Here is a 13,925-nt window from a genome sequence, read left to right on the forward strand (position 1 = left end):
CGAGGACAGCTGTCAGTCAAGACTGGGACCAATGGCTTCATAACTTCATTAGGTTGAGTGTTGCTGTTGATTTACATTGAACTGACTCACAGTGTAGACGTGTAGCAACTGTTAGAATTAGTTTGGAGGTGGGGGGGTTAACCAAAATGTTCCCACATCACTCATTACCTTTTTCTCTCACTTGATCACTGATCTTGATTGGACCAATATTGTCACATGACACATGCGGTTGTAAGACAAAAGGTACATTGTAGCTTTCCTTAGCTTTGATTGATTAGCGTGTGTTGGCGTACTGCGGTTCCTTCGTCCCAAATCGTGATATTAGATTGTGGTGGTGTGTATCCTGGTTTAGTCTTCAGTTTCAGAACCTTTACAGCTCTAGTGTGCAAACAGCTGTCAGCGTGATAATGCAGTAATACACAGCTCGTATTTACTTTATGACCTGCTTCCTGCTTCCTTCTTTCTGTAGCTTATTCATACTTTTAATCTTCGAGATCCTTTGAGGTCTTTTAACTTGATATGTGTCTTGGATCGTTATCAGCAAAAAAAAAAAAACCTAAGGAAAACTTTGTAACATTTAAATCAAGAGAAACAAATGAAGTTAAAGCTGTGATCTGTGACTTAAAGTCAGCGTTGCCAGATCGGGAATTGAATTGCATTGAACTATCGTACCAGAAGCTTGAAAGGAAAATTCTCTTACTCGACCTGAGTAGGGATGGGGTACTGAATACCGACGTTTCGAAGCTGTGTCGAATGCACAAGGCTCTTATTTTGAAACATGTGACAGAAAAGACTTGTGTTAAGCTTGCGAAGGTGTAACCACGAGATGATGACATTCGTAATCACAAGCATGATTGGTTGAAAAGACGTCATGTCCAATTTCCATTAAGGTTAAGTCTGAAGGTGGATAAAGCTTGATTAGATCATGTCATGGGATATAATGTCGATGTTTTTGCATCAAACACAGATGTCCAAAGGAACTTATAATGCTTTTACTTATTTTCTGTCAAATATGTATTGTAACAATATTTCATATCCATATAAAACATGGACAACTCCTTCCTTATAAGCTGACATCAGCTATTCAGCTCGATCTCCCACATTGGAGCAGTGCTATGTATAACAATGTGCTGCAGAATACAAATAACCAACTGTTCAGGTTTATTATGCAGTCGCTTGTTGACATATGTTGTGGTTACTGGGTTGAGCCAGATTCAAATTTGGCATTTTAGCTGAATTCGAACACATATCTACTTACAGGAGCATATGTAGAATATTTTTGTTTATATATATTGTGTTTGCAAGAATAAAGACACTGTTATGTCACATAATAACCAGGTAACAGGTGTATTATGTACTAAGACCTGATACTTGATTATAAGTGATGATGTGTAGTGAATTTTGTCCTGTCCATCGACTGCAACTCGCTGTTAAATTCTCTGTGTGTTTGTGTGGTTGTGTGTGTTTGTGTGTGTGTGTAATGTAAGAAGCTTGTAGTCAACAAATAAAAACAACTTATGTCTTAGTCTGTAAATCATTTTTGTTTTGTTTTGATACAGAAATATGTGGACATGGTGGGACCATTGGACACAGTGGCGTGGAATAGAGCTGCGTGCAGTAAATAGCTCTAGAAATTCCCATTACTGCCAACAGACTGACCACAGAAGTATTTACATTCATATTGGCTTTACTTAGATAATATATCATTAAAGTGGGAATGTGGATTTTATTGATCCATTTTTGAACCGACACAAACCTCAGGATCTTACAAGAGACATAATGTTCAAAATCAAAGCAGAGGCTGAAATATTATTTCAATTTCTGTGACTCCCCCTGTGCACGACAGCAAACATACTAATGAGACGTGACCACAGCCAGCAGTGCAGAATTAGTTCAGTTAAAGAACCAGTTCAGCTGCAGAACCAGTAAAGTTTAGGAATGATCTGAAAGTTAAAGACACAGTAAAAGGTATACGATCATGTCCACACTCTTTCTACACTGAACGCCACACTGTGTTTGGCCTCAGCAGGTCCGAGCTGTGTTCAGTCTCTGTGGGAGCTTATCTAGCATGAGCTGAAACCACGTTGGAACTCCAGTTTCACATTCCAGCTCTGAAATCTCCCCAGTTTGCTTTGCATCTTGAAATCGAGTTGTCAAACAAACCAGAGGAAGTAAGTGTGCAGGAGGTAAGAGCAGGGAGGGAGTCCTGACATCAGTGTCACATTCAGACTCAAGAAGTGAAATTACTTATGTGTGCTGAGCAAAAACTATCACTACTCCAACAGCTGCTATATCATGTATTATTTTATATTTTCTGGTAAAACTTAGGCCCCACAATGCAGCATTATAGAGAAACTCACAACGAGCAAGCAGTTGGTGACAGCAAAGAGTAAAAACTTAGATGACATACGAATCTGTAAAAGTCAAAGATTACTTTCATTAATACATTGATTGAGCAGCATTGCTGATCAATGTCATCACAACTGAATGACAGACCTGTTACATGCTGCCAATGCCTGTAAATAAAGATGGATGACACGTCTCCACTTCCTCCCACTATCCAGAAATGAAGGTAAAATAATAGTATACTCTTATATACCGATATATAGCTCAGTAGTAACTAGCTAAGATAACAGACACTTTCTTCTAGAAAAATTGTATTTAATGTCTACTTTGACTTTTTAGTTTGGTTCATGTCCCATCTGCTAACATGGAGGAAGCCTAAATTATGACCCATGTGGCAGCCAACCACCAGGGGGTGATTGAGCTGATTTGACTTCACTTTGGGGAGCAGTGAAGTCCTCCATCTTTATTTATAGTCTGTTTCTTCTACCAACACTGTAACTTGGTCAGTGTTCACCCAGTTATCTGAGGAGAACAGGCAGGTGGGATGTTCCAGATGTGAGGTCGCTCTGGGCTTTATTCACCCGACAGCTAATGACCAGATGATTCTGTGAACCTGCTCTGTGGAACAAGCCACAGGGCATGAAGGGTCTTCAGTGGTGTTGTTCACCTCGTGTCCCCGTTACAGCTGCTGAATGACTTCTTTAGTTTTTGTAAACAGGGCGTGATTCATTTCAAAATGAATGTACATTATGTCCAGACTTTAATGAATAGGATATACAGGCAAACCACAATGTTTTTCGTCAGGTTTCGGGACAACTCCAGGCTCAATTTGTGTTTTACCTGGAAACAGCCGGAGGTTCATGACACGGGGTATTGAACTAATAAAACTAATTGAATTAAATGAAACTATTTTATAATTACTTTATATATAAATACTATTATTGTTCACTTTCAGCACATTTTAGCTGTAGCAGAAACAGCAGAAAAGCCAGTCTTGTTTCTTGGGTCAACATAAGTGATGAAAAGCTTCCGTCTGTCTCTCAACAAACACACAGGTAAAGATGAGGAGGAGGGGTGGGGGGCAGGGGGGTCTGTACATAGATCATATCTAAATGCAGGGGGGTGAGGGGCTCTGGAATCTTTATGATGTTGGTGAGAAGAATGATGTCGTACACATAGTCCTGGTTATAGATCTTTCTGAGGGTCCAGCAGCCCCCCCCCCCCCCCCCCCCCGACTTTCTCTCTCACATTACTCTGCAGATGCTCCTGACAGACGGCTCAATGGAAACCACCTGTAGCCGAACACACATGGAAGTGCTGCTCTGCTGTGTCCATACAAACCTCTGCTGTGGTGAAACGAGCATGAAGACATGAGGGTGTCTGCGAATCTTTGACATGTAATATCACAATATGCTGTAAGTAATAAGATACCATAACTCACTGTTCATCCTCCCCAGCAGAGTGAAAACTCAACTGTACCCAGGGCTGCAAAGCAGCAGTGAACTGGCCCGAGCACATGCATTTGGAAGCGTTTCATGCGTTTTGTGCACTGCGGCAAGGATGAACGCTTCACTTCCTGCGTCTGACATTTGATGTTGTTTCTTGCCTGTTAATTGCTCATCACGCATCACGGTCATCACTATCAATTACACATCACCAGTGTTGGGAGTAACGCGTTACTGTAATTCCACTACTTTTAGCGGTAACGAGCATGTAACAAAGTATTTTTTTTAATCAAGTAAGGCAGTTACAATTATTGAAATTTAAATGGGTTCATTGCTCGCGTTACTCTCTTTTGTGATAAATGAACACTTGCAGACAAGAAGACAAGATAGGCCTACTTTAGCTGCTTCTGATTTGACGTTGCAGGACCTTGGTGGCTCAATGATACTGTAACAGCCCCTGGCTGGCAAAGAATGACAAGAGTTTTAAACTGATGCGTCACGGCTCTTTATTTAAACATCACATAGAGGCGCCATAGAAAACACCTTCAAACTAGAAGACAACAAGTAAACATAAACATTTAGTAAAATACAAATACAACCGTCAAAATTCCTAAACATCAGCTAAGCAAATAAATAACCGCGTGAGACAAGTTTGACAGGTTAACGTGACAGCGACTCCCATTCCGCGCTACCTGTAGCAAAGGGACTCAAACAAGCTTCGTACCTCATTCCGCTCGGCGAGGCATGTTAAACAAGGATAAACCGTCCGTAAGATAGGGAAACCGTACAGCTGGCGTCCTGTTGTCTCCTGCTCTTACCGTCATGAAGATGCAGCTGTACAGCAGGTGTTTATGTCTCAGGCTAGGACCGGAAGCGAGAGATTTGGTGTGTCTATTAAATCTGTCTGCTCCGTGCGAGCTACAGGCATTTACGCAAGGTGAGTCGCTATACTTAAAAAGACAACACATTTCTAACTTAAATAAGATTATACATACTTTGAACAATAAAGAACAAAATAAACAATATATTCTGTGTTTGCCTGTTCAGTACTGTTCATATTCATTACATAAAAAGCAGACATAAAAGTAACTTAAAAGTTACTTTCCCTAGTAACTAATTACTTTTGATATACAGCTACTGGTGAAATACTTCAATTACCTTTAAAAGAAGTAATTAATAACTGTAACTAATTACAAATTTTCATAACTTGTCCAACACTGCACGTCACTCTGAAAATGTTATGAAAATTGAAGGATAGTTGTAGAACAAAGCTTTTTCCCTGTTTCCAGTAGGTAGCGCCTTCAAATACAGACTAATAGATCTGTTCAAGTAGGGGCTCTGATTTAGCATGAGCAATTTTGTGTTCGTTTGTATCTCCATCTTGTTGAGATGACACAAATCTCTAACTAATGAAGAGTTTATTGCACAAATAAGCAGAGAAAGCAGGCTGTGGAGGCAGGGTGCTGGTTGGCTGGAATATGCACGAGAGGACATCAACACTGAATACCAGGAACGGGAAGGGCACGGCCCTTGCAATTTCAATAGGGCCTCCCACTGTCTCCTACTGTTTAATGTTCCGGCCCTGATTAAAAGAAATAAACGCTTGAAATATTTCATTGTGTGTAATGAATCTATATAATATGAGTTTCACTTTTTGAATTGAATTATCAAAATAAATTAACTTTTCCATGATGTTCTAATTTATTGAGATGCACCTGTGTATATGTGTTTGTTATATAACATACCTAACTACTCTACCACAATAAAATACGTTTTGATCAAATCAATCTGTATATGAGGAAGAAAACATCATCTATTTAATATAAATGACTGCTAACAGCCGTCAGCTGCTTCCAAACTCTCCCCTCATGTGTCTACTGCCCCACAACACAATGATGGATTATCAGAGGTTCTACTGGAGAGAGAAGAAATGTCCAAATTCAGTCAAAATTCTGTGAGAAGTCCGAACATCTTTGTAAATCAGAATCAGATTACACACCTAGATTTTTCATTTGGATGTGAGTGTTTTGTTGTTTTTGCCAGTAATGCTACCTGAGTAAAATGTGGCCTTGTCCCACAGAGGAACATTGCTTGGCATTTATTTACTGTATTTGGAAGTTTTATTTTTTGGAAAAAACATCCTGACAGACATTGGTCAAACCACTTCCTGTTGAGATGTTTTTAAGTGCCACATTAGAGGGCCAAACCAGTTTTCTCTTTTTCTCACATTTTTGGAACAACTCAGTTGATTATGTTTGTCTTTGAATTTCTCCCGTCCGACACTGATTGCCCATCTTTAGCTCTTGTTTGTATAATATAATAAATCAAGAAAGGGTTACAGTGCAGTCCATAAGGGTGGTGCATTTGTTTTTACTGGAAGAGCTGCTTGTGCATTTGTTTCAGGTTTTACAGGTTTTATGAACCAGCACCCTAATCTCCACCCTGTCCTGACACACCTGAGAAACCAGGAACATATATTCATTCCGGAAGAGACGCAGGCTGAAAACCAGACGATCACATTCACCTTCCAAACCAAACTAAACCAAACTAGCCCAAACGTCCTGAGTGAGTCCAGCTACAGGAGAGAAGAGTCAAACTACAACCTGCCGACGCTCCACACACTGACCGTGAGTTTTTACAAACACCTCGAGGAAGTAAACCTCAGTGAAGTTCGTGGAGCTGTGACTGACTGACTGTCTGTTTTCAGCTTCACCTGGAGACTCAATGGCTTCCAGATTAGAAGAGGATCTCTGCTGTTCAGTCTGCCATGCTGTCTTCAGAGATCCTGTCCTTCTGTCATGTAGCCACAGCTTCTGTAAAGACTGTGTGGAGAGATGGTGGAAAGACAAAGAAGTAAAAGAGTGTCCACTTTGTAAGAGGAGATCTTCAATGATGGAACCCCCTTGTAACCTGGTGTTAAAGAACCTGTGTGAGACCTTCATGCAGGAGAGAGATCAGAGCTCTTCACATGCTCTCTGCAGTCGGCACTCAGAGAAACTCACACTCTTCTGTCTGGACCATGAGGTGCCAATGTGTCTCGTCTGCAGAGATTCAAAAAAACACACCAACCACAGATTCAGCCCCATCGATGAAGCTGCACAACAACCCAAGAATCAGCTTCAGGAAACTCTGGAGCCCTTGAAGAAGAAGTTACAGTGTTTTGAACGTGTTAAATTAGAGTTTGAACAAACAGCAGAACACATTAAAGTCCAGGCCGGACTCACAGAGATGCAGATCAAGGAGCTGTTTAAAAAGCTTCATCAGTTTCTGGAGGAGGAAGAGGAAGCCAGGATGGTTGCACTGAGGGAGGAAGAGGAGAAGAAGAGTCAGATGATGAAGGATAAGATTGAGTCTCTGAGCAGAGACATAACGGCTCTTGCAGACACAATCAGAACCACAGAGGACGTGCTGAGAGCTGAAGACATCTCGTTCCTGCTCAACTACAAGGCGGCAGGGAAACGAGTTCAGCAGCATCCCCTGCTGGATGATCCACAGCTGGCCTCAGGAGCTCTGATAGACCAGGCCAAACATCTGGGCAATGTGAGCTTCAACATCTGGAACAAGATGAAGGACATGGTCTCCTACAGTCCTGTGGTTCTGGACCCAAACTCTGCTAATCCAGAACTCGTCCTGTCTGAGGATCTGACCAGTTTGAGACAAGGAGAGAGAGAGAAGCTTCCTGACAATCCAGAGAGGTTTGATTATTACACCTCAGTCCTGGGATCCGAGGGTTTTAACTCAGGGACTCACACCTGGGACGTCCTGGTTGGAGACAGTAAACACTGGTTACTGGGTGTAAGAGCAGAGTCTGTCCAGAGGAAGGGAGACAAACTGTCTGGATTATGGGGAATATTGTTCTCTGAAGGTAAATACACATTAGTGTCAGAATCAGCATCATCTATTCTCTCTGTGAAGAAGATCCAGAGGATCACAGTGAAACTGGACTGGAACAGAAGAAAACTGTCATTCTCTGATCCTGATACTAATAAAAACATTCACACCTTCACACAAACTTTCACTCAGAAGATGTTTCCATACTTTAGCACTGGAGATCACTTGAAGCTGTTACCTGTGAATGTCTCTGTGACGCTGGATCCGAGCAGTTAGAGATATATATTTTATTCGTAATGTTTATTTCTTTAAGAGAAATCTGCTGAACTTAAATGTTAATCTCATTATTCTAAAGCGTTGTTTGTTTCTCCTTTTACTTCTCACTCATTTTTATTTCAACTGTTGACTTTTCCACGTGTGTAAAAAGATTTAATTGTTTTCTGATCTTTTGGTTTGTTTTTTACTTTCATGGAAAATGTTTTCTATCATTTAGATTTTGTGTGGATCCATGAAGTCAAGCAAACTTATGAAGATCCAGATAAAGAACACATTTATCAATAACAGCTGATCATTGTTCACATTCAACAAATTTTATTAAAACTCACTCATGAGACATGGTTCATGTTTAATCACATAAAGTCTGTTCACTTATGAAATAATCCAACATATATGAACATTTGTCTGTTTGATGTGATGAAACCAAAATGATTCTGTCTTTAAAAGTGTTTATTCAACAGCAGCCTAGTGATGTGGTTTAATATTATGACTAATGAATAATAAAAACTATGAAACAGAGAAAGAGTTCTGACCTTTTTTAAGTTGAAATATAAATAGAACATTAAACAAGCACATGCATTTGAAGCGTAGTTTATATCTCCATCTTGTTGTGATGACGCTCATGTCCATATGAATTTGATCTGATGAAAGCCCTGGGACAAGTATGTCAAAGTCAAAATTTCTAAAACGGTCAAAATGGTGGGCTTCTTCTTGCTTTTTTCCCAATTGCATCGCTGAACTTTTTTTGTTTGCCTGGTCATGATACACCTGGGCTACGATTTTTGTGTCAAGATCAGTGAAAGCTAACTGAGGGGCTTTTCCTTAGATGGCGCTGTTGAGCCATTTTTCCACACCCATTTCAAATTACTACTGAAAAAGCCCCCAAAAGGAAAAGGGAAATACAAAAGGGCCTCCCACCGGAGGTGCTCGGGCCCTAATAATCCTTACAATTTCAATAGAGCCTCCCACGGTCTCCTACGGTTCGGTGCTCGGGCCCCAATTAGAAAAAGAAGAAGCTGTCAAATGGAGAAAATTGAAATTCTCAAGCAAAGTTCTTCAGAAACTTAGGAAGACGTATTTAAGATGTTTTAATACCTTCTACGGCCCTCAAACGTTTCAACTCCTGTGAAAATGACATAACAGATGATATATATTTGGAATAATTAAACTGCTTTTAGCCGTCACCTCCTTATGTAAAGTCCTGGTAATGGTCCTCAGGCTCTGAGGCTTACAGGGCTTCTGTGTATCATGTAATACCTCAGATACCTCTAAATACACAAAATAAAGACAATAATAACACAATTTTATGGGTATTCTCCTGGTTCTGATCTAGACAATTATTTCAACCATTTTATGTTTAATTTAATTGTCTTAAATCTTTTCTCATCTGTAACACCTTTCTTTTTGTAATTGTGCACTGATGTTGTCTCATCTTCAACTACCATTTTTCTTGTTTCTTATTGTTTGCCTTCAATTTTTTCATTTATACCTTGTAAAACAACTTGTTACTGTTTTTTTTAAAGGTGCTACAGAAATAACGTTTATTATTGTAAAATAAATGATTAAATAATAGATAAGTGACAAGAAAACATGAAACCCTTGTCACTCAGTGTCGTCTCAGTTAAGGACCTTATGAGCACGTTTTTATAAAATACCTGAATAATTATCTGCCACCAGTGTGTTTTCAGTCATGATGCAGCAAGAAAGTCCATAATGTAAAAGCCTTTCTGTCACTGCTATAGTTTATATATTAAAGGGACAGAATGAAAGAAAGATCCTGTGAAAACAGAGAACAGTGAATCAGATAAATGTGTCAGTGCGGAGAACTTGAACTTGTACCATATCCATCATGGACAGTTCACACAGAATGTTTATTCTCCAACCAAATCGTGGCGTAGACGTTATCTACCTCACGTTTTACATTCGTGCATTGACTACACAGAAAATATACTGAATAGTAAAGGATGGATGTTAAACCTACTATCCTACTCTCAGAATGATATGCGAGTAAATCAAATCATATAAAAGCTTTCTTTTTTGGGGTATAATACACTGTTTAAATGGTCAATTTCTGGTTTCACATATAAGCTACAAAAATTACCATGATGATACTATTAATGTTGCAATAAATGGTTAGAAGCTCGTGAACTAAAACTGTCAAGGACGTGGAAAAACAAATAAATAGCTGTTTTTATATTTCCTTGTGCCACCCTCGGGACAAACTGTGAGTAATGTTTTTAGCAAAGTAAAACTATACACTGTGATATTATTCCTTTAACAAATTTATAATTGGCTCTTGAAAAATGTCATCTTTTTCAATATATTAAAAGTTTATCATTATGTCAATTGTCCCTGCTGTCCAGTAGGGACACTGTTGAGCTTTTTCAGGATGCGCTACAGCGGTTTATCAGATTTGTCTTTGCCTCCACCCTGTGTTCATAAAGCGGTACTGCAGTTTGGAATTAAGCAGTGATGGAGGTGTGAGGACAGAAGTGACCACCGACCATCATCTGTCTTCTAAAATAGAAACCTAATCACTTCCTGTTCTCTGCAGTCCACATATAGAAGCGCTGAATATTTAAAATATCCTCATTAGCGTGACACTGGCCTGAGCCACCGCTCAGTTAAAGATAGATCTATATCAAACATCTTGAGATCTGTGAATTCAGCCTCGAAACATATTTCTACTGTCATGTGGTTTAGGATTTTTTTGCACTATTTTTGCACTTTGGACTGATAGATGGCTCAGCCGTTTACTGTGTGAGGATGAATGACACTAAAAGTAAACTTGCAACTTGATTTAATGTGACTTCTTATTCTTGCTTTATTCTAATGACCCATCACTTCCATTTCCAACACTATTTTTTCTGGCCTGAGTGAACAGGAGGGACAAAACATATGAGTGTTCATATGACCTCCTCACTGTTATTGTAAAAAAACATGAAACCCTTTCACACACTGGCCTCTGGTCCTTATGTGAGTAACCATGAAGAGAAGTGTGTGGGATTTTTTGGATTTCTTTAATTTGACTCTTTAATTGAAAGGAATCTTTTAGTTTATTTAAGTGTGAACTGCTGCTCTGTGTATCCATCTAGTGGAAAATCAAAGAGATGAAAAACACAAACACACAGCGACTGCTTTAAGAGTTTTATTGCAAAGTTGCCATAATTTCCATTCCCTTGTATGATTTGCAAGCAGCTTTACACAGAATCTTTAAAAAACACAAAGAATAAAAAAAATAAAAATAACAGAACTTTTAAATACAAAAAAGAGTTAGTAAAATCGATCAAATAGAAAAGAAGAATATATTGGCTGATTAAGGATATAATATAATATAGGATAAAGGATATAATGGTGATAATGTAAAAACATAAAAGGTATTTAGATAATCAGCAAAGTGAGCTTCTGTCTGAACGACCAGGTTTTCATGCCTGGTTGTTGGCATTTCACTGAAAATTCCATAAACCCATGATGTCATTTCTAAAATACAGTGCACGTGATTAAATGCACTTATTTAACATCAAGTATAAAAGGACAGAGTTCACCACTGTATGTCTCCCACGTCAAAGCTATAAATACCTGCTGTGTATTTGGCAACAAACAATCAATCAAATCATACATTCTATAAAAATGTCCCACGGTGATATGACGTCTGGCTAGAATCAATAACGTGATCATTTATATATTCACATTCAGTTGGATTAAATGATGGCATGCAGAAGATGAACAAAAATAAATACCTAGTCATAATAATTGTTTGTTACTAAATAAATAAAACATTATGAAACAAATAATCACATTACTAAAAATGGTAAAATGCATCAATGAACCAATAAATTTCTAAATAAATAACTGCTTAACGAAGCATACAATTACCGTGTAATATTTTTTCTTAATTTTTTATGAGTGTTATTTCATTGTTACATTGGAATTTAGTCATTATTGACACGGTTGTTTAAAAATTAACTATTTTTAAGCGTTTATTTCTAAACAGCATCTTTCTTTGGAGGGTGTGTGTGTATGTGTGTACGTTCATGTCTTTCTATGTGTTCATGTGTTCTGAGGACACATTTTGGTTTAAAACCATCATTGGGCAAACATTCTGGTGTGTTAAGGACATTTTGGCATCATGAGGACATCTACCAATCATGAAGACATGTCGGCTGAACCTTTTGAAGGGCTACAATTAAATGTTAGAGGAAAAATTATGTTTAATTCAGGATGTGGATCAGTTTTAGTCCTTAGCATTTAGAAGTGATGGTTAAGATTAGGATGAGGGTGTCCTCACAGCTATAGAAAGATTAATGAGTAGGAGTGTGTTTTTGTCTTTAATAAAAGGGACACTGGGAAAAAACAATTTTTCTATGATAAACTTCAATATTAAAATGTTTCTGTGTGTTTGTTTATCATTAAAAATTTTGGTTTATAGATTTGATATTTTACTCTCTATTAATAAGATAAATCATTTCATAATGTTTATGGTCATTTTGTATTTCCATACATAATTACTGCACATAATCACATGTTGTAACACTTTGGATTACAGAGAATTCCACATGAAAACAGCTCAGTGGCAGCTTCATGTTTCAAGTCAGTGAAAAGTGAGCCACATTTCTTGTCCACAGTCGGCCAGTAAATGTGTTATAAAATCCCGACTGAAAATGAAAAGATGAGCGGGAGATGTACATTTAGGCACAGACTGTGAATAAGGACAGAAGTGGTGAACATTCATCAGATATTTGGTTTTAAAGCAGCACATCGACGATACTTTATATTGCACAGGGTGAGCAGAGGCTGAAGCTGCTGTTAGTAGCAAGCCAGACTTCTCCAGACCTCATGTTAGAACAGTGAAGGAATAAAAAAAGGAGGCCGTGAGCAGCTCAGACAAACAGTAGCATGAGCGTCGTGTTGCAGAGTGGAACACAGACGTCAGTCCGAAACGAAACTCTCAGACTAAACCGTCCTGGATCCACCGAGACGCTGAGGACCAGTCGGTCCATCAGAGGATCACACAGCCAGAGGTGGACGCCTCCACACTGCTGGACACAAATAACAGGTCAAATCATATTCAGTCAGAAAATAATCTTAATATCAGCAGCCTTCACTTTGAAATATGCCTGGGCTCGGTACAGATCTCCTTCAGTCTGATTTGAATTCAACTTACAACCAAGTAAACAAAATACTTTTTATATCTCATCTCCCTCACTGAAAAATCTGAAATCTTTGAATTTGTAGCTTTTGTAATTTTAAACTGTAGAGTGTATGTTGTTTAACAGTTCAGGTTATTGATGTCTGATATAACGTCTCCATCTTTTTTTAAAGGCCGAACAAAAGGCCGAAAAAGACGTTTGGGATTATTTCGTAATGATAAAAAAACATAATAGATGAATCTCAAACAAAAGTGGGAAAAAAAAATGGTACCAAATAATCATTGATATTATTAGTAAATCATTATTTGTAGTCCCCTGTTCTTAGACATCAAAACACAGAGTGACAACAACCAACAGTTACATGTACTAAACTGAGCTTTAAGGAGAGCACAGAGAAACTTCTCTTGTTGAGCAGATGAAAGTAAAAAACTGTCTTAATACGGTCTGATAACTTCCTGAAGCAACTGCACATCATTCTACACAGTGCAGCCCGAACATTCAAGTGAAGGAACAATAAGCCAGACATATTTTTAAATGGAATTTAAAGCTGTCCCACCTCTGCTCTGGAGCATCAGACTGCTTCATCCTCTTGGGGGCGCTGCCCTCCCACTCAACTGGAGGCTTCTGAGCACGTTCCCTTTCCTCACTGGTCTCCTGAAGAGAGGTGGTGATGCCAAATAACACAGGGTCAGGATTAAAGCTTTTGAAAAACTACTTTGGAAACTTACTTCTTGCAGTGTAAAAATATGAATGACTACATAAGCAACGGCTGAGGTTAAAGTTAAAGAAATATCCTCAGGAAATTCACAGCATTCATGACTGTACATACAGTAGGTAAAGGTAGAGGCTCCATGAAATGACAAATTAGATGTTTCTA

The 13,925-nt window shown here is 38.6% G+C and overlaps 2 protein-coding genes across 2 annotated transcripts in view; one reads left to right on the top strand and one right to left on the bottom strand.

Moving 5' to 3' along the window:
- The first annotated feature begins 6,243 nt into the window (after positions 1–6,243).
- On the top strand, positions 6,244–8,421 carry LOC128428649 (nuclear factor 7, brain). The gene is made up of 2 exons (XM_053414872.1): positions 6,244–6,418; positions 6,499–8,421. Exon 2 carries the CDS (start codon positions 6,516–6,518, stop codon positions 7,896–7,898), a length of 1,383 nt encoding a protein of 460 aa, XP_053270847.1. The 5' UTR covers positions 6,244–6,418; positions 6,499–6,515; the 3' UTR covers positions 7,899–8,421.
- Positions 8,422–11,030: 2,609 nt separating this feature from the next.
- arhgef39 (Rho guanine nucleotide exchange factor (GEF) 39) overlaps positions 11,031–13,925 on the bottom strand; it is a 48,632-nt gene continuing 45,737 nt past the window's right edge. Inside the window, exons 11-12 of the mRNA XM_053414862.1 lie at positions 13,605–13,702; positions 11,031–12,934 (exon numbers count right to left, since the gene is read on the bottom strand). Coding sequence (XP_053270837.1) covers positions 12,898–12,934; positions 13,605–13,702 — 135 coding nt within the window. The 3' untranslated portion in view covers positions 11,031–12,897. The remainder of the gene's footprint in view (positions 12,935–13,604; positions 13,703–13,925) is intronic.

The sequence above is a fragment of the Pleuronectes platessa genome, chromosome 22, assembly GCF_947347685.1.
Source record: "Pleuronectes platessa chromosome 22, fPlePla1.1, whole genome shotgun sequence".
Taxonomy (NCBI): domain Eukaryota; kingdom Metazoa; phylum Chordata; class Actinopteri; order Pleuronectiformes; family Pleuronectidae; genus Pleuronectes; species Pleuronectes platessa.

Excerpts from the sequence above, each read along its gene's own strand:
- LOC128428649 (XM_053414872.1), top strand. The coding sequence starts at position 6,516 with ATGGCTTCCAGATTAGAAGAGGATCTCTGCTGTTCAGTCTGCCATGCT.